The 25,638-nt window shown below is 41.3% G+C and overlaps 1 protein-coding gene across 6 annotated transcripts in view; it reads right to left on the bottom strand.

Annotated features, from left to right (window-relative positions):
• Positions 1-4,633: 4,633 nt before the first annotated feature.
• The window catches only part of RGS17 (regulator of G protein signaling 17), a 64,025-nt gene continuing 43,020 nt past the window's right edge, over positions 4,634-25,638 (bottom strand). For 2 of the 6 annotated variants that reach the window (XM_082215363.1, XM_082215359.1), the window contains 3 exons: positions 11,608-11,685; positions 8,729-8,963; positions 4,634-7,903 (listed from right to left, as the gene is read on the bottom strand). In XM_082215363.1, coding sequence (XP_082071489.1) covers positions 7,715-7,903; positions 8,729-8,963; positions 11,608-11,636 — 453 coding nt within the window. In that variant the 5' untranslated portion in view covers positions 11,637-11,685 and the 3' untranslated portion in view covers positions 4,634-7,714. Of the gene's footprint in view, positions 7,904-8,728; positions 8,964-11,607; positions 11,727-25,638 lie in introns of all 6 variants that reach the window. The other 4 variants (XM_082215358.1, XM_082215362.1, XM_082215361.1 and 1 more) reach the window with 2 other exon arrangements.

Genomic DNA, 25,638 nt, shown 5'->3' with positions numbered 1-25,638 from the left:
CTCGCCCTACCCACAGCCAACCAAGGAGCACCTCTCCAGCAGAAGTAGAAGTAAACATGATGAGGGTAACCAGAAGGGTGCAGCTGCCCCCCCCCTTTATTCAAGTAAATAAATAAAAAATACTTGACTAACGGAACAATCGTGTTGCAGATAACTCGGTTCTGCCCCCTAACGTAAAGCCTGACCCCTATGACATAAATCCTAGCTACGCCCAGTGCTTTTTTCCTTTCTAGAAATGTGGTGCCGGGACACACCACAAAGTTGTTACAGTACGTGCCACACTGTTTAACAAAAAGAGAGAGGTGCTGCCGGTACTGCGTACCATTGAGTACCCCCTAAAAGAGCACTGCCTATGCCCATGGAAGTAAACTATATAGTTTTTGTGCTGGGGATTGTAGTGGCATGCACAAATGCTTCAGCTGAATAAGTACTACTGTTAATGCTGCCTTGTGAATGACCAGTGTGCTTATTTTACATACATTTAACCTTTATGTAATTTTCAACATCTGGGTTTTCGTATTTCATTTTTCTCTGATATTGTTTAGATTTTTCTTTCTCCACCTTCATGTGTACCTAACAACTTAGGGATAACACTTCATGCATCTGATGGAGTCTAGTTGGTGAAAGTTTCTGTCATGAGGTTAGATTCAGACTTGCCCTTGTGCAATAATAATACTACTACTACTAATAATAATAATAATTTATTTATACCCCACCCATCTGGCTGGGTGTCCCCAGCCACTCTGGGCGGCTTCCATAAAAACCAAAAATACAGTAAAATATCACACGTTAAAAACTTCCCTGAACAGGGCTGCCTTAAGATGTCTTGTGAATGTCAGGTAGTTGTTTATCGCTTTGACATCTCGTGGGAGGGCGTTCCACAGGGCGGGCGCCACTACCGAGAAGGCCCTCTGCCTGGTTCCCTGTAGCTTTGCTTCTCGCAATGAGGGAACCGCCAGAAGGACCTTGGCGCTGGACCTCAGCGTCCGGGCAGAATGATGGGGGTGGAGACGCTCCTTCAGGTATACTGGACCGAGGCCGTTTAGGGTTTTAAAGGTCCGCACCAACACTTTGAATTGTGCTCGGAAACGTACTGGGAGCCAATGCAGGTCTTTCAAGACCGGTGTTATATGGTCTCGGCGGCCGCTCCCAGTCACCAGTCTAGCTGCCGCATTCTGGATTAGTTGTAGTTTCCGAGTCACCTTCAAAGGTAGCCCCACGTAGAGTGCATTGCAGTAGTCCAAGCGGGAGATAACCAGAGCATGCACCACTCTGGCGAGACAGTCCGCAGGCAGATAGGGTCTCAGCCTACGTACCAGATGGAGCTGGTAAACAGCTGCCCTGGACACAGATTTAACTTGTGCCTCCATGGACAGCTGTGAGTCCAAAATGACTCCCAGGCTGCGCACCTGGTCCTTCAGGGGCACAGTTACCCCATTCAGGACCAGGGAATCCTCCACACCTGCCCGCCTCCTGTCCCCCCAAAACAGTACTTCTGTCTTGTCAGGATTCAACCTCAGTCTGTTAGCCGCCATCCATCTTCCAACCGCCTCCAGACACTCACGCAGGACTTTCACCGCCTTCACTGGTTCTGATTTAAAAGAGAGGTAGAGCTGGGTATCATCCGCATACTGATGAACACCCAGCCCAAACCTCCTGATGATCTCTCCCAGCGGCTGCATGTAAATGTTGAAAAGCATGGGGGAGAGGACAGAACCCTGAGGCACCCCACAAGTGAGAGCCCAGGGGTCTGAACACTCACCCCCCCCCCACTTTCTGAACACGGCCCAGGAGGAAGGAGCGGAACCACTGTATAACAGTGCCCCCAGCTCCCAGCCCCTCAAGACGGTCCAGAAGGATGCTATGGTCGATGGTATCAAACACCGCTGAGAGATCCAGCAGAACTAGGAAACAGCTCTCACCTTTGTCCCTAGCCCGCCGGAGATCATCAACCAGTGCGACCAAGGCAGTTTCAGTCCCATGATGAGGCCTGAATCCCGACTGGAAGGGATCCAAATGGTGCAAACTGAACAGCTCCTTCTGTCGGTGGAAGGACCAAGGTCTGGAGAGGAGACATACTGGGGAAAGGTGTGTGTGTAGGATTTCCACCAATTTCTGTCTTTATTTCCTCTTGAAGCCCCAAGCCCCATCTCCACCCCTTCTTTAGTCAGAGTGTACTGTGAGCAGAGTTCCACCTATGGATTTTCCAGATCCGGCTCTGTGCTGCTCCCTAACATGGAAATTGTTTACCTGGGAGAAATAGTCCCTTTTCTAACTCATCCCACTGATCTGCTCTTGGGGTCAAACAGATCCTGATTAAGTCAGAGATGGGGGAAAAAATCTGATGTATTAGACAATGACTCCCATTTGAAGTATAAAATATAAAATTTTATTAATTTTATTAATAATTATTGTTCATAGTACAGGGGTACAACTATACAGAGAGAGTGTCTGTGGTCTGTAATCACCCTTCGCTAGTGTTAATTCCTATGGGGTCTCACACATTTCCCCCTTCAACTCAAAATCTCTCAGAAGTGTGAATACAAAAAACCAATAACGAATTATTAGCATGTCTTGTATATTACCTGCTGTATCAGCAAGTGTTGTTAAGAATTTTACTAGTTGTCAACACTTTAGATCCCAAGACCTTGGATATTCCTCCCCCATTCCTCAATTCACTTTAACTGGGATATATCAGAAACCATATAAAAAGTATAGGAAAGGGGATATCAAACAGTACAAAACAATCAATCCTCTTCCATCCAGAGGATAAATGAAGCATGAAGTGGGCAGCATGTGTGATGGGGTGGGTGGGTTACAATATAGATCTTAACTTCCAGGATCTGGTTCTACTTCTAGAGTGGCACTTTTCTGCCTCCTTCCTGTTGCAGCACTGAGCCACTCTTTTAGGTTGGGGATCCTCCAGAATAGCACAGGAAATGGCAAGGGGGCTAGCATGTTAACGGAGAACTAGTGAAATTAAGGACCCCCCTGGTTTGAGTGAGTAGAAGCACCTTTTGCTAATACAACTGCATCTATGGATTCAGGTTTATGCCCCAAATGCCTAGTAAATTGCTGTCATAAGCCACAGTCCATAGAGCACCCTTACTTATAAACATTCAATAAAAAGATTAGTTGTAATAAGAAATATCAACAGCACTTAGATGAATGAGAGACATGTGTGGGCTTTTGCATGATCACAGTGTATAGATAATTTATTCCAAGCCATTTTTAAATAAAAAGTTTCATATTTATTTCATATATGTGTGGCCTCATGAAAATCCAAAATCCAGGAAGTAAATACAGTTTAAATCTATTTTCGCCTGCAAGTAGTTAAGTATAGATAGGCATTTGTTTGTTTGTTTGTTTTAAAGTTATTGTATAGCGCATGCACAATACGGTAATCTTTTTAGAAGTTTAATCATTGGCTGCTCACATTTTGCAAATATACCGAGAGCAATGAGATTATGTTACCGTCTAAAACATTGCCAATACTGCATCAATTTCATAAAACAGATTGAGGTATGCAAAAGTGGCACGAAAAAAACTCTGGCTGTTTTTGCAGCCACAGGAGTTTGACACCAACAACCTGCATGGGTTTTTTTTTATAAAAAAACCCGGCAAAAGGCATATATATCCTGTGTATTTAAAATATACATCTACTCCTAGGAAGAACATTTGGAGTGTTGTATGGTGAGTCTACTGACCCCTTAAGAAGAAGGACATAGACTGAAATGTTAACACAGTCTCATTGCAATAACACACTAACCAATTTCTGAAAAGTTTGTTTAAATGCTATACATTCCCTCCCCCTCCCCCAAATACAGATACTATGAAATCCTATGCTAGAATTCAGGGTGATGTTTTGGGGCCCTTATAGTTTTTATCAAGTTTCCTCAAAAGATAAATTCTGTCAAACTGACAACTTGCCTACTGTATTAAAAGTATCTTATAAAGATAGCTTCTGATTAACAGGTCACCATCAAATAGTAACATCAAAATATGAAGTCTAAATATTGAAAGTTGTATACATGCAGTATTCTCTAATTACATAGTACCTAGTTGTGTGCACCAGAGATAATTGTGTTTCAAAGACTGTAACAAACCTGAATTAACACCATATATATACAGGAAGGGTGCTATATATTCAGAGTACCATAGTAAATAAGACGTTAACTGTGGTGCTCTTGATATGCAATACCACAGTTAAATCAATTCTAGTTAGGAAAAAAACCACATATCTTACATTTATTTCATTCACAATGAGAATTTCACAGTAGGAGGAGGCATTTCTCTGTCAGTTCCACTCCCCTTGTCCATTCCCACCCCCCTTTAGGGAAAAAAAATCTGTCTTTGTAAACATCTTCAAAGGTATTATTCTATCAATATATCTTTAAAATTTATTCATAATGGTAAATAACTAACCAACATGAATAAAGTATATCATAACACAATAACACTTTTCAGACAAAACAGATATTTATTAAAAGAATGTCCTTTATAAATAATTCATCTTGCATTTTAAACTACAGTTTCATAAACAACAATATTTAAAAGTGCTGATTATGGTAGGATAGTCAGCAACGCCAGTGTAAACAGACCTTTTATGTTTTCTGCTTTGCAGAATTTCCTCTTATTTATTTATTTATTTCCTCTCCTCTTTTTTTAAAACTCCCATTTTGTCAAACACTACCACAGTTATCCAAAGAGTTGCATAGGGAATAAAGAATAGCCCTTTAAAGTCATTATCTCCTGAATTCTATATAAATTACAAAAAAACCAAATGAGCTTAAGAAAATGAGCAGCTAAATTGCCTGCGTCTCCCTCCCTCCCTCCCTCCCCCCCACCTAAAAGTTCTACAGATTTCAAGTAAAATAATAAGCAAAAATTCCCCACGTCTGCCCTTTGACATGTGTTCAATAAATTAAAAATGAAGAGGTAGCAAAGGAAAGAGAGGAAGAAAGAAAGAAAGAAAGAAAGAAAGATCATTTTGGAATCATATGAATGGTCCAATCACCAGCAAAAAGGGATTTAGGAAGGGGGTATTTAGGGTACTCTGGTATTCTGCTGGCATGGATAAAAGGACTTCTGGTGCAGATGTTTAGGACTGGGGTAGGACTATCCAGCTCTGAAAGTTATTCTGCACCAATCAGTACCTATTCCGGCAGAGAGTCCTTTTGGCCACTGCAATGGAGCTTCTGAGGACATCCTATTCAGCACAGCCCTGGGTCAAATGTCACCTAAAGATGGGAGGGGGGCTGCACCTCAGCATGCTTGGTGGCCCTTCAGAGATGTTGCCCTTTAGGAATAGCTTGCAGACAAGAGGCCAACATTTGAGAACCAAAGTCTACTCAGTTAACACCACAGTGAGGTTTATTTTAAACGAGGGCCAACCACGTCAACTGGCTGACATTAAGGGAGAAGCATCACTGAGGTTTTGGATGGTCAAAAAAACCCAAAACAAAACTCTTCAAAACCCTATGGCCTGCTTTAAAAAAGTTCCTCAAAGGAAATATGTCAACACGCACCACTGGTTTGAACAGCTGTAAAACTGTGTGATGTTTTCTTTCAATTTTTAGATTAGATACTTATTCGCAAGGTCCAAGCACATATTTAAATCAGGAAAGTTTTTTTTTTAAAAAAAAAACCACATTAAGCAGCTACCTACAAAACTAAACTAGCAGCAAAGGGAGTGTGTATATTTCCCCCCCAGGAATCTCTCCCAATGAATGGGAGTTCCACAAAAGCCCCATTACTCACTGCCTGAGCTCACGTTCAGTCCAGAGTGGCTTGTGCAAAAAGATGGCCCAAGTAAACTGAGCTTAAGGTGGCTGAACTACTTTGTTCCCTCTTTCATTCTAGTGCTTAAAAGAAGTCCTTTTGTTTGTCTGATTTTGTTTTTGAACAAAGAACAAAGATAATAGAACACCCACCGATCTCATTCTTGGGCCACTTTTTTTAAAAAAATTAATATTTACTTAAATCTCTGTAAACTTTTTCTACTCCACAACAAATCCTTCAAAATTAGGCAGGTCAGAAGATAGTCTTCTTCAGCCTTTTTTTTTTTTAAATAACAATTTGGTTTCAGTTTCTGGAAAACACATGAACATTCCATTTCATATGATAGCACTTTTTAGAAAAAAATAACTGACAGACAAATAGTAGTCCTCAGTGTGGACTGAAATGCTACATCTAGGCATTTTTCCCTTTAAAAAATTTAAACTTTTTAATTAAAAAAAAGTAAATTATCAACCATGGTTGTGTGTATGCATTAAATTTTTTTTTGTTTTCTGGGTTTTTGTTTTGTTTTGCTGAATTACATAACATTACACAGCAGCGTGAGATAACTGGATAGCCAGTCTTTAATAAATCTGTTACATTATCCGACATCTGAAATGTACATTGATTATCTGTTCTTATAACAATTAAAAACAATGTCAGCGCATATACTATGTAACCCCAACATGGATCCCTTCATGTAATTGTGCTTTGTTTATGTTTATTTTTTTTGACATTTTGAACTCTGCAATGAAAATGCCACAATTATGGCAGTCAACAAGAGGAACCCCTTGTTTTGAATTTTTAAATTAATGATAAATAACACACACATGCTCCATCTCTCTCTCCATCTTACACAGAAAGCTTGTCTGTCTTCCATAGCAATGGATTTTCCTCCACAGAGCGCTTGGAATAACATTGCTACACTTCAGGGCTAGTTTCTGACAGTGTTCGCATATGTTGTTTAAAAATGCAAGTTGCTTTTCGGCCTGTTCCGAGGATTCCTGTGTGTACTGTAAGACCATATTGCACAAAATGTTATTAAATACCAATATAATTTATGTTGTTGGATTAAATATTGCAACAACAAAGTGGTAAATGAAGCCGTTTTTGCTTTGCACATGCTGTGTGAGGGTACACAAGGAAATACTTCATAAAACGACACGCATGTCATTGCAATCTCAACTGCAGCTGTGAAAAGTGTGTGAAACGAGTGGTTACTTAGCAAATCTACTCTTTCCCCCTTCCAAACTCAAGCATGAAGGACCTTGGTAAAATGTAGACAAAGACCATTGCGTGTATTTGTTTTCTTCACAGTAGCCTGAGTAGTGCTAAACTGTAGTTCTCCAGGAACTCAGTTCCAGATGTTAGTAAACTACTAAGGTGAAGACAGATGGAATACAAAAAGAGAGCTCGTAGCATGTCTCTCGGCTGTGGGGTGAACCTGGCTTCCTCTCAGCCTCACAAGCGAAAAGACAGACGTAGACATGCCAGCAAAATAAAGCTTGGCTCAGCTGTCAGTCTTGCTCCCCCCCTCCCCCTCCATTTAATGGATGAGCCACCCACCTTTTCTCTCTCTCTTTTTAAAAAAGCACAGCGTTCAATCTGCTCATTTGTCACCTTATTCATTGAAAAAGGATACGTTTCTTAAAGTGCAAAACTGCTCCAGCTATTGCGGGGGAGGTTTTTCGGGGGGTGGGCTCTGCAAATCAGCACCGTGCACAGCCAGACTCTGCTTCAAAGGTGCAGAACTGGTCCCCCCCCCCCGAGGTTGACGTGGGAGAAGAAAGGTACGTTTTGGATTGAATGCAGCAAGGGTGCTTCCAGAGCAGCCCCGCCACTCTAAAAATGCTTCTTCTGTCTTCATCCTAATAGTATCTCCACCCTCACCCCACCCCAAAAGCTAAATCAGGATTTCAGCCCCTCTCAAATAGATCTAAGTTTCAGAAGTCGAGCCCACAGTACTTTCGACAAGAGACTTATAAATCTGAGAGTTCAAAAACCTTGGGAAAGAGTCTCTGTGCATTAACGTATAGATCTGAAGTTGAGCGTCTTCGTACATATGCGGATTGGGATCCAACAAATTTCTGTTGATCACTTCTCGCACCCGTGAGTCTAGACTAACCTAAAGAGAAGAGGAAGAGAAGTTGATCAAGCCCTCACTCAAGAAAGGTATACAGATCTCACTTTAAGGCTTCAGTCTTACTCAATCGCCGTTGCACCCAACTGGATCTTGCCTACATGGAAGGACTGTCATAAGCCCTTTGACATCTTTATCAGTTGTACGATTGATATGAAATGTGCTGTGTTTCTTTAAATCAATGCAAATGAAAATGGAATGATACAAACCTATGCATTTTTGCCTGAACTACTGAGTCATTGGCCTGGGTGGAAAAGCATAGACATAGGACCATTTCAGGTATTTATTTATCTGTTCCATACACTGTTAGTCCAGTTTGGTTGCAAAGCAAGCCCGACCCTCTGCCTCAACCTTTCGCAGGACTCTCTCCATTGTCAGGCATAATGCCTGCTTTGCACTATCACTTTGCTGAACAACTGCTGCCATGTTGTTTTCACTTCCCATTGTTAGAGAGCATTACAGCAAAGAGTTTATCAATTATGGCGCCTTTACACACCACTTGTGAAGGAGTTTACTTCATGCTTTCTAACCTAAAGGCAACTGCAAGCCTTTATGGCAGGGGTTTGGAACTTTTCCCTTTGTTTTTGTAGACTGCATTCCAGCTGCACAAATCATATCTCTCTCCATTCTTCACCCAACAAGCAAGGGGAATTATCATAGTTCAGGCCAGTCAAAACACTCAAGGGGAATGCACAGCAGAGCAGATGAAGGGCATGGCCCTCAGAGAATTCCAAGGGCCAGAGAGAGCAAGGGGCCTGGGGCCACATTTGACCCCAAGCTTGTGTGCCAATTTGGAATTTATGGTATTACCTCTTTGGGTGAAAGTATAGAAATGTAGTCTTCGTATATAAGCCTTGCTTTTTCTTCAACAATTTCTTTGTTCTGTTCCTTCTTCAGGTCTTCACATGCTAGCCAGAACAGCAAGTTTTCTTCGCTATATTCTGTTCGAAGAAATTCTCTGAAAATATTCCTGCCGGCTGGTGTTTTCATCATCTTGTCAAAATTTTGAGCCCAAGACAGGATTTCATCTTCTGTAGGGTTTTGGCTGCAAAACAAACAAACAATGACAAGAGCAACAACAACGAAAAGCTATTCAGTGTTTCTAATTCTAAAAGCTAGCAGTCAAACAATTCAAATTTAGAAAGAGATGACAGAAGTAGGTTGTCAGGTTATGTACAGGAGTCAGAGATGAGTGCTGGGATTGGGGACAGAGATTTTGTCTCCCATGGAAATACAAATCTTATCCTAATCCCAAAGCGCAGACCTCAAACTGACAAGTCAGCAAGCGTGGATGGAGAGCAGGTGCATGCCCCCCCTGGGATGCATTTACACCCCCACACTACACACCATACACCCTCTCCAATGAAAGCTTCACTCTTTGACTTGAGTTGGCCAGAGGGGAAACATGAGACGTGTGAATTAATTCTAAAAAGGATATTAAAATTTGTTTCTATAAGCAAAATGGCTGCGCAATGGATTATTAAAACCTTTCTTCAACTTATAAAGACCAGAAATATGGGATACCATTCTTTGAAACTAATGGATGCTATGTTATGAAAAATCATTCTTGTCCACAAGATGGCATTGCCTTGAAGTGGAAAGGGAAGAAAAAAGTTAGACTGAAAACCATGAAGGCAATTTTGTAAAGTCTCAGATCTTGAATTGGTGTAATAGTTTAACTTAACAACAACAACAACAACAACAGTAAGCTCCAATACTCTTATGTTTGTAATTTATAGCATGTAGTAAGATTATCAATAAGACAGGATTAGGCCAATAACTTGAACTAATATAAAAAGGGAGGAGCAGCAGTATAATGTCAGAAATGAATTGATGCTGTAAAGGGAGGCAAATGAAAGGGGATAGGGAGGCTAATGAAAAACCAGTGAAAGGAAAAACTGGGGCAAAAGAAAAAGAACATTGTGTGCATGTGAATTCTGTATAGGTCAACACTGGCTCCAGCCACACCTATCACTAACCACACCCACTAGATCCAAAAGCTCACACACTGCCACTTGGGGCCTAGAAGGCTGTCTGCTCCTAGTGTAGACAACACTGAATTAGATAGATTAATGGTCTGACTCGGTATAAGGTAGCCCGTATGCCTGAAAGGTAACTACATCAGTGTAATTGTGACATGGGTATGTGTCTGATGACAGAACAAGGGATGAACTTCCCTGCTCTTCCAGAACCTCAGCTGAGTGTTGTCAGTTGTGTGAATCCTCAATGGATGATGCAACAGAGAGACCCAGCTTAGATGACCATTAAAATTTCAACTGTGCCTTCCTGAGCCTTCCACTTGCATTAATTAAAAGATCTGGTTTCTGAGATTTCAGTAGGAATTGCCCCCACGCTTGCCAGCATGTTTCTACAACCTGTTAGTTGACAAACTAACAGCCTGTTACTTAACTAACAAGCAACCTGTTAGTTTCACAATCTGTTATGTATCAGACCATTGTAACTAACATTGGTTATAACTATCCACAGTTCTCTAGGTTCATACATAACATGGAACTGTGGTTTATTCAACAGCGAAAGTGAAAGCTTTCACTCCCCTTTTATTGCACGAGGAGGAGAGAGGACAAAAACACACACAAGCCCATACCTGTAAGCAGTTTACATAAGAGTATAAAATATACATTAACATAATGCTAAAAACAGATATTAAGAACAGCAAGTAATTATACTAATTATCAGAAACTGATAAACAGTTTTAAAAACATACATAATAAAATTAACAATGACTTACTAAACTGTAAGAAGGCATAGAAGTATGGATGAATAAGAATGCCAATAGTTTGGTAGCAGAGCTCAGGGCTCCATATAGTTATTTGCTTCTCACCATGACAAGCAAAAGCAAAATAAATTACACAAAAGAATCAGTGTGCAAAATTTATTCTATTTCCTAATTTATATATGATGATGAGTTCAGCTTTTCTTGGCACAGAATTTGTATTTCCATAACACAGGAGTTTTAACACACACTTATTTTTGCATGGAGCATGCACAGCCCTGAATCTAATTCTGCTTCTTACAGTTATTTCTCTGCACAGAAAAAAATGCATTATTATTCATTGATATGCTGACAGAAACAAGAAAGCATGCTTGATTTTATTTTATTTATACCACAACTATGCATCAGCAATGCTCCTTTGCTGTTATATTACATGAAGACTGGATTGAAACTCAAATTTCTGGTTGTTGCTTTTGTATGAATTACAGGAAAGCACACACAGTGAAGCAACTAACAGTGCAATCCTGTAGATGTTTACTCAGAAGTAAGCCACAACAAAGTAGTTCCATTAGGTTACCAGATGTCCCCGTTTCCTGGGGACAGTCCCCGGATTTACAAATCAGTCCCCATATAAAATCCATTGAAGTTGAAAAGTGTCCCCGGATTCATTGAAAAAAATCTGGTAACCTTATTCTGACTACACAATGAAACTTTCCCTCCCTTCTACTCATTTCTTCCCCAACTTGTTCTGTGTTTTTCCCAACCGTCCAGAGCAGATTTGGGAAGAGGGGAGGGAAGGAAGTTCCATGGCACAAACAGAGATCTTTGTACTAAGGTAGCCATTGATACCGCCCATTGGGTTCAGTGGGACTTAGTCCCAAGTATGTGTGCAGAAGATTGCGACCATCTTAGTTTATGGTAAGAGGCAAATAGAGAAGACAAACAGCAAACTTACCACTCTTCTATGACTTGAATACTCTCCATTTTAGTTGTGTGTGTCGGCCTTCCTGTACTGTCCCCTCTATCTTCATTCCTAACAGTGAGGCTGCAATGTAGTACAACACTTTATTTTGTCTAGAGAGAATTAATTTAAAACAATGAATATACAATATATAAAACAACACTGAGGTTTAACGTGAACCTGCATTCTTAAAGGAGACATTGTCTTGGTGGCAAATGCAGGCCACCATTGGAATACCCATCATAAAAAGAGATTCCCCTGACCTTGTAAGACTCCTCCATCTCCTCTACTCAAAGGAACACCAAGGGAGACAGATTGTATATTTAATATCAACACCTCAATTGTAACTTTTGTAATCTTTATTTGTTTCAGTGATTAAGTCCTGACAATAAACTGACTCTATATTTTAATATTTGGAACACATATGTGAAAAGAACAGAACAGAAAAGAAGAAAGAAAAGAACAAAGAAAAGATGTTCCATATTGTCATTATTTAAAAGGCCCAACAGTTGTTATTTTCATAAGTATTTAAAGCCAGACATACTGTATCAGTATGGCATCTACGCAGGGGCAGCCTGCCCCGTTTTGCCATCTGAGGTGAAACAGGAAGGTGTCACCTCCACCTGGCCGAAACGTCACCTACCAGAATTGTGTTGCTTCTGGTGAGATCTTGTGAGATCTCGCTGGGAGCTGCTGCCACACAATTCTGGAGCATAGCTGCCGGGCTCCACAATTGGCCTCCTTCTACCTGTGCGACAACGGGCAGGGAGGAGGAGGCACAGCAGGGCCACAGGATTATTTTGGGGGGGCAGCCCCCTCCTTGAATTTTTTGGGAGGCTGAAGAGCCCTCAGTCCCCAATACTTGGTGCACCTGCCTGGTTTAAACTGGGGCACAATCCAGCAAATCTGGTCCTGCTACTATGCAACATCTATTTATTTCAACTAGAGCCATTAATGATCAGCATATATCTTTAAGAAGTCATATTATCATTCACAATGTAATCGGGTGTAAAAACATATCTATGTACAACAGTATACCCTAGCACTACTGGGAGCTTGTCTTATGATGATTGATGACATTGTCCAGAGAGTTAATCCAAACTATACATCATCCTCAATGAATAAAACATAGGTATTGAGCCTCCAGCCATCGTTTTAATACTAAGGTGCAAGGAATACTCCTCGGCTGTGAGTTCAATATGTACCACTGTGATAAATGGCACTTTGGCCAGTAATCTCTTCAAGCCAATAAAAGCATGTTTGCTTTCCAGCAAAAAAATAAAAATCAAATCTACTTCCAATTACTAGATGCAGAGAACAATGTAAATTTCTGCACCCAAAGACCTGTTTCTCTCTTTTATAATGCTTAATGGATAGTAATGGGGGATTTTTTTTTCTCCTACAAAAATATTTGCTGTGAAATAATATTTGCTTCCCAAATTTGTATGTTAGGTTTCTATGACTATGCTTAAGATCCCTAATAGGTATATTATTCACAACAAAACAGTAGGTATACAGTAAGCTAATTTATAGTTGCCACTAGGCAAAAAATGGAGTTTGGAATAGTTTCTTCTTGAGCTTCTCTGGATTTCTAAGGGAAACAAAGACTAGATATCCCCCCCCCCCCATGGGGCTGCTCACAGCCCTAACCAGGACCCACAGAAAGCATTCATGTAGGTTGTTAGTAAAGTTATTCTGTGGGCACCATCTGATTCTCTACAGCACTGGAGTCAAGGGCTGTTGAAGAAACTCTCCATACAGAGGATAAGACTGGGAAAACCTGGCACTAGTGGATCCATGCAATTTTACTTAAAGCAAAAAGTTGATTTTTTTGAGATTTCATCATGGGAACCACCTGAAGCCTTGACAGAACCAAAATGATTTTCAATAAGGATAGTGATAGTTCTATAATTGTGGCCAGCCATGCCCCCCCCCCAGTAATCCACGTTTATGATTAATGGGTCACCTGACTAGTAAATTAGAAATGGCAGCCACCATTTTCGATAACACTGTGAGGCTTCAAAATTATGACTTCTGCTCTTGGTGAAAAAATTAGTGAAATCTTCTACCTGTCTTATTAAGTTTACTGGGACTTAATTTCAGAGTCCCAGGTAAGTGTGCACTGGATTTCAGCCTTACAGTACCAGCCATTTGCAGCATATGACAATCATCCTAAGCAGTGTAGAATAGTCAGCTATAAACACTGAAAGCTCAGTTTAAGAGTAATGAATGAATCCTAAAATCTCTTGGTGAACAGCTTTGTGCCTTTCAAGTGTCCCTGTTGAACACAGAGCATACTTTTTGAGGGGTATGTAAATGTTTGAGGGGTATAAGCCCACTAGTCTGGCTTAGCACTAATATTCATTCATGTGTACCCAGTGTTTCTAAGAAACTGAGCAGGGTTGTAATGTTGCCCTTGGGAAACAGAGTGTGCCTTTCCATAATTACTTAACCCTTTTGTAGCATGAATTGTATGCTAAAAACTGAACCGAGGGGGCCAGAACTCCCCTTCCCCCCAATGTGTCAGTTTCCAAGCATATTTCTGTCTTACAGGCACTATAAGAATACTACTATGTCATTGGTCTTTGGTCTGCAACAATGATTCAGCAGTGATTCAGTAATGCAGCAGTAACTATGATTTCAATGGAGAAGCAGAACTGTGTGTGTGAGAGAGAGAAATTTGCACCAGTTGACTTTCTGAAGACTCATAAAACGGGAAAGCGCCAATAGAACAAATAAGCCACCTGCTTTGGGAGTAAATGTTGAACATCACAAACTTGTGTTGTAGACAGTGTGATATAGTAGGAAGAGAGCATGGACCGTGGACCAGAGTTACTTAGGCACAATACTATTTAGAATCCTACTTGTGACCTTGGGCTCTCCACAGACTTTAAAGCTGAATTAGGATATCCTTGGAGGTTGTTGTGAGGATGTAATAGGGGTGGGGTGGGGATCATGTACTTCTCCCTCCCCAAACATATGAGCTGCTTGGAGGAAAGGTGGGACAAAATTGTGATGAAGATGTACCTGTCCATCACTCACATTCATTCACACCCCCAACTGCATTCATATTAGTCAGGTTCTTGCTAAGCAGCTGAATTCAGTGACTGTCTAGGTGAGCATGTACAGGATAATAAGCAAAAGGGCCATTCCTATATATTTGCCATGCCAGCAAATATATACTTAGCATGCAGCATGCATTGCACTATGGCAACATGCTGTAACCCAGATGCTGTGTGCGCTATAATACAGTCAAATAAATGTGGCTTATAGGCAGAGATGCTGGTTGAAGTGTTTAGGGAATGCCAATCTATTACAATGGAATGATTGAAAATGGAACTTGTGAAAGTTCTTCATTTCTCATTGATTCATATTTGGACAAAGTTTTATTGAATGCATATAGTTGGCAGGTATGTAATCCCCACCCACTGATCTATGGCACTGCTGATAGCTCCCTGATCCCTCTTCCGCTCTTTTCAGGTGATCCATGCTATTCTCCTTGCTGCCCATTTTAAAATGTTTGTGTATGTGCCTGCACACAAAACATAAAAATGACAGTGGTGAACAGTGGCAACGGGGAAGAAGGGACAAGTCTTGACACCAATTAAACATGCAGGGGACTGGGCAGAAGGTGGAATAGCAAGGGGAAGCACTGAGCTTGCTTTGTCAGCAGATCCTTTGAAAAATGTGTGGAAAGCTCTTGTGCCATAGGACTGAGTCAGAAGTCTTAACTATTGATTTTCCCTGAGTAAATGCACCCCCTAGAGTATTTAAAGTGTAAATACTGAACTTCAACATGATACAGTAATAATATAAATAACATGCCTTATCTATTAGAAGGGAATACGTAGCCTCTTTTTTTTTAGCGTTATCTCTCTATCTAGAGTGTGAGCTGATTGCCTGTTTTGGGGGAAACAGAGTATCTGTGCTGGGAAAACATACAGCACTGATCATCTTCTTGGCACTGTGGTTGTTTTCTCATCCAACAACTGGAACGTATCTATCCATGTGCAATGAATGTGACAATCCAGCTAGAGCAGGCTTCCTCAGACTTGGCCCTCCAGATGTTTTTGACCTACAACTCCCATGATCCCTAGCTAGCAGGACCAGTGGCCAGGGATGATGGGAATTGTAGTCTCAAAACATCTGGAGGGCCGAGGTTGAGGAAGCCTGAGTTAGAGGTACCATGGATGAAATTCAACATCATGCTACTATGATTCTTCCATCAGCATAAGCATTTCTGCTGATGGAACTATCTCCCCTCCCTTGATGTGCTGTTTTGGGGGTTCTCCCAACCCCACTGAGCTGAGGAAAGCAGGGGCATACAGGGGAGCAGAAATGAGCAAGCTCCATTGTGCCAGCAGGACTCGTTGCTCTGGCTCCTGCCAGCACAACTATTGAGTTGAAGCCGGCCCCACACATTTGAATCATTCCTGATCCAGAATGAAACTAAACCAGACCACGCTAGAGCAACTGTCAGATCAGTACTGTGAGCATATCACAAGCCAAATGTTTATGACTAGGATGTCACTAAGTACATATTGCATTTCTCAGTGATCATGTGATTATTGCTATATGAGCTGTTCGGACACTGCCAGGCAAGTGATGAAAACTGGTCCACCACAATGTCCCATTTAAGTATGTGACTGTGGCCATTTTAATACAGGTAAGTGGCCATCCATAATGTTTGCGCCAACCAACTGCAAGTTGAATCATATAAAGTGGAACATAAAGTGCACCAGGGGAGGTTTAAAACATACGTTGGAGAGGGCAGTTTGGAATCAACTAACATCTGGAAACAGAAATGATGGGATGAATCCCTCCATGCGAATGAACATTACAGGAGTAGCAAAAATGAAGGTAAGAGGTACAAATAGAATTCCATGAAGCCAAATTGTGAAAATGAAGAAAAGGGGAGAGAGACAAGGAGACACGATGCACATTCTGTATGAAAGGATGCCTAAGCACATCAGTAGGGCCTCCACATGGATGAATATTTATATTCTGCCAGATTTTTAAAGGCTGTTTATCTTCTTTGCCTTCTGTCTTAAGAAAGAGTAGGGCTGCTTTTTAATTGAAGGATTCCACAACATCTTGGTTTTAAGTAAGGAGACAGTCTTGAAAGAGTTGCTTAATTCTTTGGAGTCCAGAGATAGTGCTTGAGTTCTGTTTAAAAATCCCAGACACTTATTCCTGGTGCAACTGACATTTTAAGCTGATTTGGAATGATACATAGTTGGAAGATAAACCCTCTGCAAGCAGGAAATTATTCTGTGAGCTAATATATCAGCCAGAAGTTATATCTTTCATCCTCCACTATAGGGGGTGAAGGGGATATATATATATATTTTATAATTCCATTATCAAAACATTGGCAGTGTTTGCATGTTGCAGAAAATCTTAGAGGCTTATTGTGAATGCACAGAAGGCTCTCAGCTCACTCCTTCCCCCTAATTAATGGGAGCAACAGACCATGATCTCTCATGTGTCATTACACCTGAACTGGGGATCATGGTTCCTTCACTTCAAACAAACCACAAGTCAGGGTTTGCCCAATGTGAACTGGGCCGCTGAGTTAGATTCAGTCACTAAAGTCAGAACTTTCAGATGTGTCTTCGGAAACTCAAAACAAGAGTTTTATTTTGATGCTTGGTCTAATTCCCAACTCTCTTACCTGCTGCTTTTTATTTATAGAGTTTCACTGGCAAGACTAACCCAGGACAATCTGCTGCCTGAGGCTTCCCACCAAGTCAAGGTGCAAAATATCCAAAGCCAACCAAGTTATTTTCGGACCTATGGCAGAAAACCCTGCAAGCACTTGTTCCCTTCCCTAACCCCAGTTTATTGACCCCCATCCAGATGTCTGTCCAAAACCTTCACAGCCTCTCCTGGTTCCAATGGAATAGAAAAATAGAGCTGTGTGTCATCAGCATATTGATGACACCGTGCTCCAAATCCCCAGATGTCAGCTCCCAACGATTTCATATAGGTGTCAAATAGCAAAGGAGACAGCTTGGGCTCTTGAGGGATCTCACAGGTCCAAAGCCATGAAGCTGAGCAACCATCGCTTAGTACGACTTTCTGGTAGCGACCCTGCAGGTAGGAGCAGAACCCCTGTAAGATAGTACCACCACCTTCCTCAGTTGCTCCTGAAGAACACCATTGGCAATGGTGTCAAAAGCCCCTGAGACGTGAAGAGAACCAACAGGGTAGCACTCTCATTGCCTCTCTCCCAATACCAATGAGTTCAATGTCATTACCTGCTAACTGCTGCCCATCACACCACTCATAAAGGTGCAAGGACAGTAGCTGAATTTCCTAGTAGGGGATTAAACAGGTATTCTTGGTCTCCAACGATGCCAACATGCCAACCTCACTAAAATGACAACATGAAATCCCTCCAAACCATCTTGCAATATGCCCATGAAGTCAGAAAAATCAAAATTCCCCAGTCCTTATCAAACTGAAGAGACTAATATATTTATTATTTTCAGTGAGCCCAATTACACTGTTTCAAGTAAGCTCCCTGAAAACAGTTTCTTGACTGCAATCATTTTCCGTTTGAAGGGTAAATATTTGATAGGAGGGGTGAGCTGGATCCCGTCAATAAGCACACCACACCCAAGCTGCTGCTGGTCGTTCAACTGAAAGAAGACTTAAGTTGGTTCTATACATAGCAGCCAGGAACCATGCCTGAGAAAACATCACTTCCATATACACAGGTGGCTAGTCTTTGTAGATATGAGTTTTGCATAGTTCCTGAGCTGAGCAGAGAGTGTACCAAGATGATGTCATCCCTTTTAGGCAAATGCAGTCTATACAAGCTCATAGGAACTTACTGACAGATGACACATTGTTGGTCTGTGCTGGCAAAGCACATTATCTTCACGGTTTCTAGCAATGGATATTTTTTTTGAAAAATAGGGGAAATCATGCCAATGCTGTGTCTGTCTTATGGACTTGAGTTTCACTGCAGTCTTCTGAATAAAAGAGAGTAAAACGAAATGAAATGTAGGTCACAGCCACACCACACATCTAATGCACATCTAAAGCACATGGCGTCCTACAAAGGATCCTAGGAACTGTAGTTTAAGGGTGCTGAGAACTGTAACTCTGTAAAGGATACTTTTGTATGTGTGGATGTATCACATTTATACTTGGTACTCTAGTTGTTGAATAAAGACATATGAAAGGATTGACAACCTTAACTCTGGCATCTCAAAGGAAACATTCAAAAGAGTGTGAAGTCTTATGGGAAAGAGAACTGCATCTTGTGGGGAGGGGTGTCCAATTTAAGAAGCCAAAAGGACACCGAGGTTTTGTTTCTTTCCCACATCTTGCATCCTGAGCAGTTTTGTAGCAGACTATTATTTTTTTTTGCATGGGGCTTTCTTTGGGACAAAACATAAAATCTTTCCTCACACATCAATTTAAGTGATACTAGGTGTGAGAAAGAAAACTCTAGGTGTGCAGAGCAGGCTGTGTTCAGAGCTTGACTACATAGACCAAAGGAAAAGGCAAGTTACAGCATTTCCATCTCTGCCTTCTAATAAGGCTAAACAGTGTTATTATACACACTCACTGTACATTTTTACACATGTATACTCAGAAGTATGTCCCACTGAGGTCAATGAAACATCTTCCCAGGTAAGTGGGCATAGGGTTACAGTCTCCATCACTCTTCTGCATGCTTCCAACAAAGGCTTCTCTGTTTACTGAATTGTAGATACCTGCTCTACAGACCCTGTCTGTCCCATAACCTCATTATGTCGCTACTAACACCTGGCAACTTCTCTTGATGCAACCCAGGTGTACCATATCCCTAGGGATTAATGAAGAGAATGCAGCTAGCTCATCAAGCCCACCATTGGCTGCCAGCTAAGTAGGGTGGCCATGTGTCCTACTTTATAGAGGATGGTCCCCTCTAGTTGAAGGATTACCAGAGGACAGACCTCCATTTGAAGGTGTCTTCTGTTTGATGGGCTGCCAGGCCAAGTCACAGACATAGGGCAATAAGTAGGGAGAGGGATACCCTGACATTGCCCAGCAGTGGTGAGCAATTGGACAGCAGACTGAGCAGGTACAGTGGACTAAGCACAGGGCACATATTTGCATATAATTCACATTAGCTAATGCATAGGCATATTTAAAAATAATTATATAAATCAATGCAAATTATATGCAAATCTACGCCCTGTACTGGCTGGAGGACACTAGGTTGGTGGAGGCTGTTCTACCGCTATGATCTCTGCAGTTGGCCAGGTGGCTGTTCTAAAATCCTCAAAAGCTGGTGTCCTCCTCCCAGGGAAAGGATTTAAGACATTGTCAGGGAGGCACAAGTGCTAGAACTTGGGAAAGAATAAGCAACTCCTCCAGGCTGCAGGCTCCTGAAAAATTTACTCCCTTGATTGTAAATGCAACTGATAAGGTCAATAATTCAGTGCTGGAGGATGAATCAATGCAAAATATTTATGTAGCAGAGAGCAGAACTACCAAGCTTCAAACCAACCCCTTGCTTAAAGATCAGAATCACTTGGCTATTAAGGAACACAAAGCAGACTCCCAGGGCCTCACAAAACAGTGTACGAAGAAGTTATTTGCATTCAAATAGACAAACTGGAAATGTTCAGATTAATGAACCTGCTTTGCTACTTACTGAAGATTTACTCAATGAGACATGAACAGATGATGCTACCTACCAAAGCCCTGGGTAGGCTAGACCCAGCAGGACGTAGAAACGAACCCCTGGTGGGTTGCCATATGTGACTGGTGGGTTTCATTCAGCTTGATGGGTCGCAAGTTGTGTAGGCCTGCTGCTGAGGTTTTTTTTTTTAGTGTGAAGCTCAGTAATTTCTTCCATCCAAGTATGGCTGAAGTAAGGCAATAGCTCTTAAGGGAGTTAAAAACTGCTTGAAGAGAAGCATTTCCTCCAACGGATCCTGCCCCCCAGCTGCCTCTGGTCAAATACATTTCACAGAGTTCTTTCCCCCCTCTTCTTCAAAAACTGGTCATCAGGGGCAGAAGTGGGATGAGACCGAGAGTATATAGACCAATGAAGATCAATCCCTGTTTCAAACTGCTTTCCACTCGGAAAATCTCCACAGCTATGTGTGATAATATAGTCAGCCATCTTTATAAATAATCTGACAGCCTCAAATTTTATAGTGATAGCTACATTTAAATAACAGGAGAGAAATCTGGCTCCTAGTGTGGAATGGAGAACAAGACGCTTAATCTCTCTCTCTCTCTGTAGGTCTTTACCAAAATACATGTATAGCTGTCAGACACCTCACAAATTCACTGTAAAAATAATGACAAAAGCATGGATGCTGTGTCTTTTTTTTATAACTCCAAGTTAGCTGTTAAACCCATACAAGGAAAAAATGTTCCTTTTAATAAAAAGAAATATTTGTGTAATAAGGTCAGAAGCAAGAGCTTTCAGACTATCGAGGCAAATTACAAAACCAGAAAGAAGAGGTTTCTTGCCAACAGTGACTTTTGCTGACTCTGAGTACTTTAGTGAGCAGCCTGAAGGCTTGCTGAGTTCACCTGGTTCCAGTGCTGGCTTGCTGCCATTCTGGGCCTTACACTTCCATGCCCAACTCTGACTTTTTACTTTGAAGGTCAGGAGTCAACAGCCAATTTTTGAAGAACTAAGACCTTGTATTGTACTTCACTCTATTAAAATAATGTAAAACTTTTGTTTGTTTACTTACTGGGGGAAAATGGTGGAAATACTGTCAGTTTCTGAACTAATCTATCCACCATACGTTTATGACACTGTGGCAGAAGTAAAGTTTTTGAGCTTTGGTATGGTTTCATGATGGGTGGTGTGATTTAATTAGTATAGGGCATGTTCAGGGACGGGAGGGCCCAGAGTTCTATTAAAATGCAGGGTTCTTCAAATTTCAAGGCACATGTTGCAATAGGCTCTTCTGCCACCTGATGGAATTAGTATATCCTCCAACATTTCTCTGGTGAAAATAGGGATGTCCCATTCCATTATGATAATTTTACTGGGTTGCCCCAGCCACTCTGGGCAGCTTCCAACATATATTAAAACATAATAAAACACTAAACATAAAAAACAACAACATTCCCTACACAAGGTTGCCTTCAGATGGCTCAGGGGTTAGATAACTCCATACCCTCCAACATTTCTCCCGTGAAAACAGGGAGATCCTAAGGAAAAGTGGTACATTCCGGGATCAAATCAGAAACTGGTACGGCTTCTCTAAATCAGCAACACCCCAGAAAATAGGGACACTTGGAGGGTCTGAATTAGTGGCTTTAAAAATATTTCACAAATTCAGCTCCTCAGTTGCCCCCTAAAATTATAATCCCCAAGGAAAAGGAGTTTTGTTAGTCCTAATACATTAGGAAAGTATGCCAAGCCATTACAGCAAGAATGAGGAGCTGTGGTTCTCTAGATGTTTTGTTAGATTCTCATTCCCATCAGCTCCATCCAGCATGGCCAGTGATTAGGGATGATGGGTATTTTAGTACATATCTGGAAGACCACAGGTTCCCCATCCCCAAGGTGAGATGAAGATGGTGTGACTGAAGATTCTGATGCCAAGGTCATTATTGAAACTTGCTTATATAGTTGCAGTTGTTACAGCTGTAATATAACTGATGGCTTTAACCATCTCTAAAGGGTCAGCCAAGCAGGAGGTCAGTGCTGTTCTGGCTAGAGGGAATAAGAGGTTGTGAGGCTGCATAATTCGAACCAGTTGTTCTTGCTTCTCTTTAAAAAAAATGCTCACTCTGATGCTTTGTGTGGATGGAGGTGACAGCAAGATGAGGTGTGTCTTAGATGCCAGGCATAAATTGAATACGGTGCAGATTTCTAAATATCTGAACTAAAGAAGTCTAACAGGAGAGAGTCATCTTATTTGAGGGTTTGGAGGACATATCCATATGAAAATATGGATCCAATCTGCTTCAAAGGTTGGTAAAAGAGACTTGAATGATTCTTAGGACTAGGCAAGTGCATAGTCAAATAAGTTATTTTCATTTTTAAAGAATGGACTACAGTCCTCTCTTAGACAACTAGTGATGTAATATTAATACAAATGCAGTAATTTGCCAGCTGAAATAAACAAAATTTTAAAAATATCATCAAGGGTATTCTCACACGGTTTCTTCTGAATGTCAGTCAACATTTTATTTGCTAAAACCAAAGGTCATCATAACTTTCTTAGAGTCCCATAGGCTATGCAACCACATGCATACATTTTCTTGCATTGTTTTGTGGATAGAACTTGAGTGGAAAATGGATTGGTGGAAAGGAGATAAGGGAGGTAAAAATTCACTGTGGGTATCTCACTTCAGCATATGTTTTTACATCTCTGAGTTCCTGCCATATCCCAGCTGCACTACCTGGATGCCTTCTTATCTATTTTTTGATGGAACTGAGGGCAGGTTGGGCAATTCTCTCCCTCCCTCCCTTTTTTAGTGGGATGGGAATTCTCCATAAGAAGAGCCTTCTGGATCAGGCCAATGGCCCATCTAGTTAAGCATTCTGTTTTCACTGTGGCCAACCAGATGCCTGTGAGAAACCCACAAGTAGGACCTAAGCACAAGATGACACTCTCCCCTTCTAAGCAACTGGTATTCAGAAGCACTAAGCCTCTGATGGTGGAGACAAAGCCCAGCAATCATGGTTAGTAGCCATTGACAACCTCCTCTATTAAAGTCCTCCAAGTTGTTGTCCATCATTGCCTCCTGTGGGAGCGAGTTGTATCAGCTTCCATTGTCCCTTAAGGCAGACAAGTATCCTTGGCTCTTCTCTTTTTTTTAAAAAAATGATATTTATTGGGAATTTAAAGTTACAGAAAAGAGGGAAAAAAAGAAAAGCACAGAAAAAAGAGATTAAACAATACAAATCAATACAAAGAGAATAAAAAGTACCAAACATACCATACACCAAAATCAAAAACAAGAACAAAAAAATAAATTTAAAAACAAATCCAATATTCCCATACCCTTATCTTCATTAACCTATTTCCTCGACCTCCTCACACCTCCCTTTTTTGTATTCTAATTATTAATTATCTCAGCAAATCCTTTCCATATTTCACTGTATTCTGTCCTTTAGTTATCTTAATTTATTTTAGTCTTATCTTACCATAAAAAACCCTAAAACTTAAAAACTTATTTATACATAACTCCTTATAACATTTCTACTAAAGCCTAATAGTTTCATTCCAAGATTTTCCTAACAGTCGTTAATTTTGCAATATTTTTCTAAATGAATTTTTAAACTTTCTGCCCATCTTCATCCACCGTCTCTTCTTCCTGGTCTCGGGTTCTGTCAGTCCTTTCTATTTGTTCCATCTAGTCCATCAACCTGGTGATCTTATGTCCGAGGCTCTTAACTCTTTTCCATGTCCCTTCTGCAGATCTTCTTCATAATTGTACCTGCACTTTACTTTGTCTTCTGCTGGTCTTGTTCTTAATTTCCTTCCTTTGTCTCTGAGGAGTAGATCTCGGGGGAACAACCTAAGAGTGTCTTTATCCCTTCTCGGCCGGTCAGCCCGTTTTCCATGGTTAGCACTAAAATCCAAAAAATATTCCAAAACATACTTCAATGCCCCTCCAAAGTTGAGTGCCTCGACCACTCCAATCTCCTCCTGGCCCCAAACCAAATCCCAAAGTTCAGAGCATCCCTGCATAGGAGGATCTGACCAACTTGCCATCTCCAGTCCCAACAGGACTCCGTCTCTCCAAGTCTACCTTATTCCAGATTCAGTCCTCAGAAACGCCAGCTTATGCTCCTGCGAGGCCGCATCTCTCTCAACTTGTATTACTTGAGGTTCAACAACAACCTCCTCCTTTGTCTTCTCCGCAACTTGCCCTGTCAGGGCAGAATCCTGGGTCAGTTGTTGAGCAGGTTCTATATCAGTGGTCACTGTTTGACCGAAATTATCAATTGCAGTAGTCATCAAATCCATCTTCGCATGAAGCTGCTCCAACAAAGCACTTGTCCTGCACAAAGCAGACACTAAGGTTTCCTGTGTCAACATTCTTATCTAAGCTCAGAGCCTGTTTCTCACGCTCTCTAATCTCTACAGCTGTAGAGTTCCCCAGGTCCACTCCAACAACAGTTCAAAAGCTCCCTCTAGAGGAAACAATTTCTATTTGTATCCATCCTTTTACAAGCAGATCCAGCAACAAAATTGCTTTCGTTTTTCAAATCTTTGTTCCTTTTTAGTGCAAAAGGAAACATTGGAATCAATATGTTTCTCTTATTTAACTATCTGTCAACATGCATTATTATTCACAGTCAATGAACTTTCCCCAAACGTCTATCTTTGACAGCCCGTTCCCAGGTTCAAGATGATAGAAATTTATCTTTCTTTACTCCCTCTCCTGAAGGCTTGAACAATTTAAGATTTCCCCCCTCTTCTCCTGCTTCCAAGGGGGGGTTTGTAGTTTTAACCTATGGAAATTTAGTCCTTTACAAATGACTTTCCAGACTTTAGCTTGTGATGTCTTTGCTTTAAGCTGTTTACAAAAGTGGAAGGCGGACTTCCTGTTTAGACCTTCCCGCTCCGGTGCCAAATTACGAAGTTTAATAATCCAATTTTCCGTTCTACTCACGGGTACTTGTTTAGAGTCCAATTGTCCACAGGAAAAAAGTCAGCACTCTCCGACAACAGCAATGCGGCTTCACTCCGTGAAAAGAGCAATCGATTCGAAGCACCGCGCCACTCACCCCACGTCGCTCCGGATCCCCATAGTCGGGTTTCCCTGCGAGTAGGGGAGGCGCTAAAGGTGCCAGCCGAATCCCAGGTACACAGGCTTCTCTCGCCTGTGGTTTTTGATGGGTCTCCGCCTTGCCGTGGCGGTCCAGACCCTGATTTTCACGGAGCAAGTTCCTCCAGATCAGAGGAAGCCCACCATTGCCGGTAGCGCTAACCCGGAAGTCCGTATCCTTGGCTCTTCTCTTTCCTTGGATCTTGGTATCCAGATTGAATGCAAGCCCCACCAGTCAAATACTATGTCTTTTTCTTTGTTTTT

The sequence above is a fragment of the Podarcis vaucheri genome (assembly GCF_965113315.1).
Source record: "Podarcis vaucheri genome assembly, chromosome: 3".
Taxonomy (NCBI): domain Eukaryota; kingdom Metazoa; phylum Chordata; class Lepidosauria; order Squamata; family Lacertidae; genus Podarcis; species Podarcis vaucheri.
This window is presented reverse-complemented; position numbering and strand designations above follow the sequence as displayed.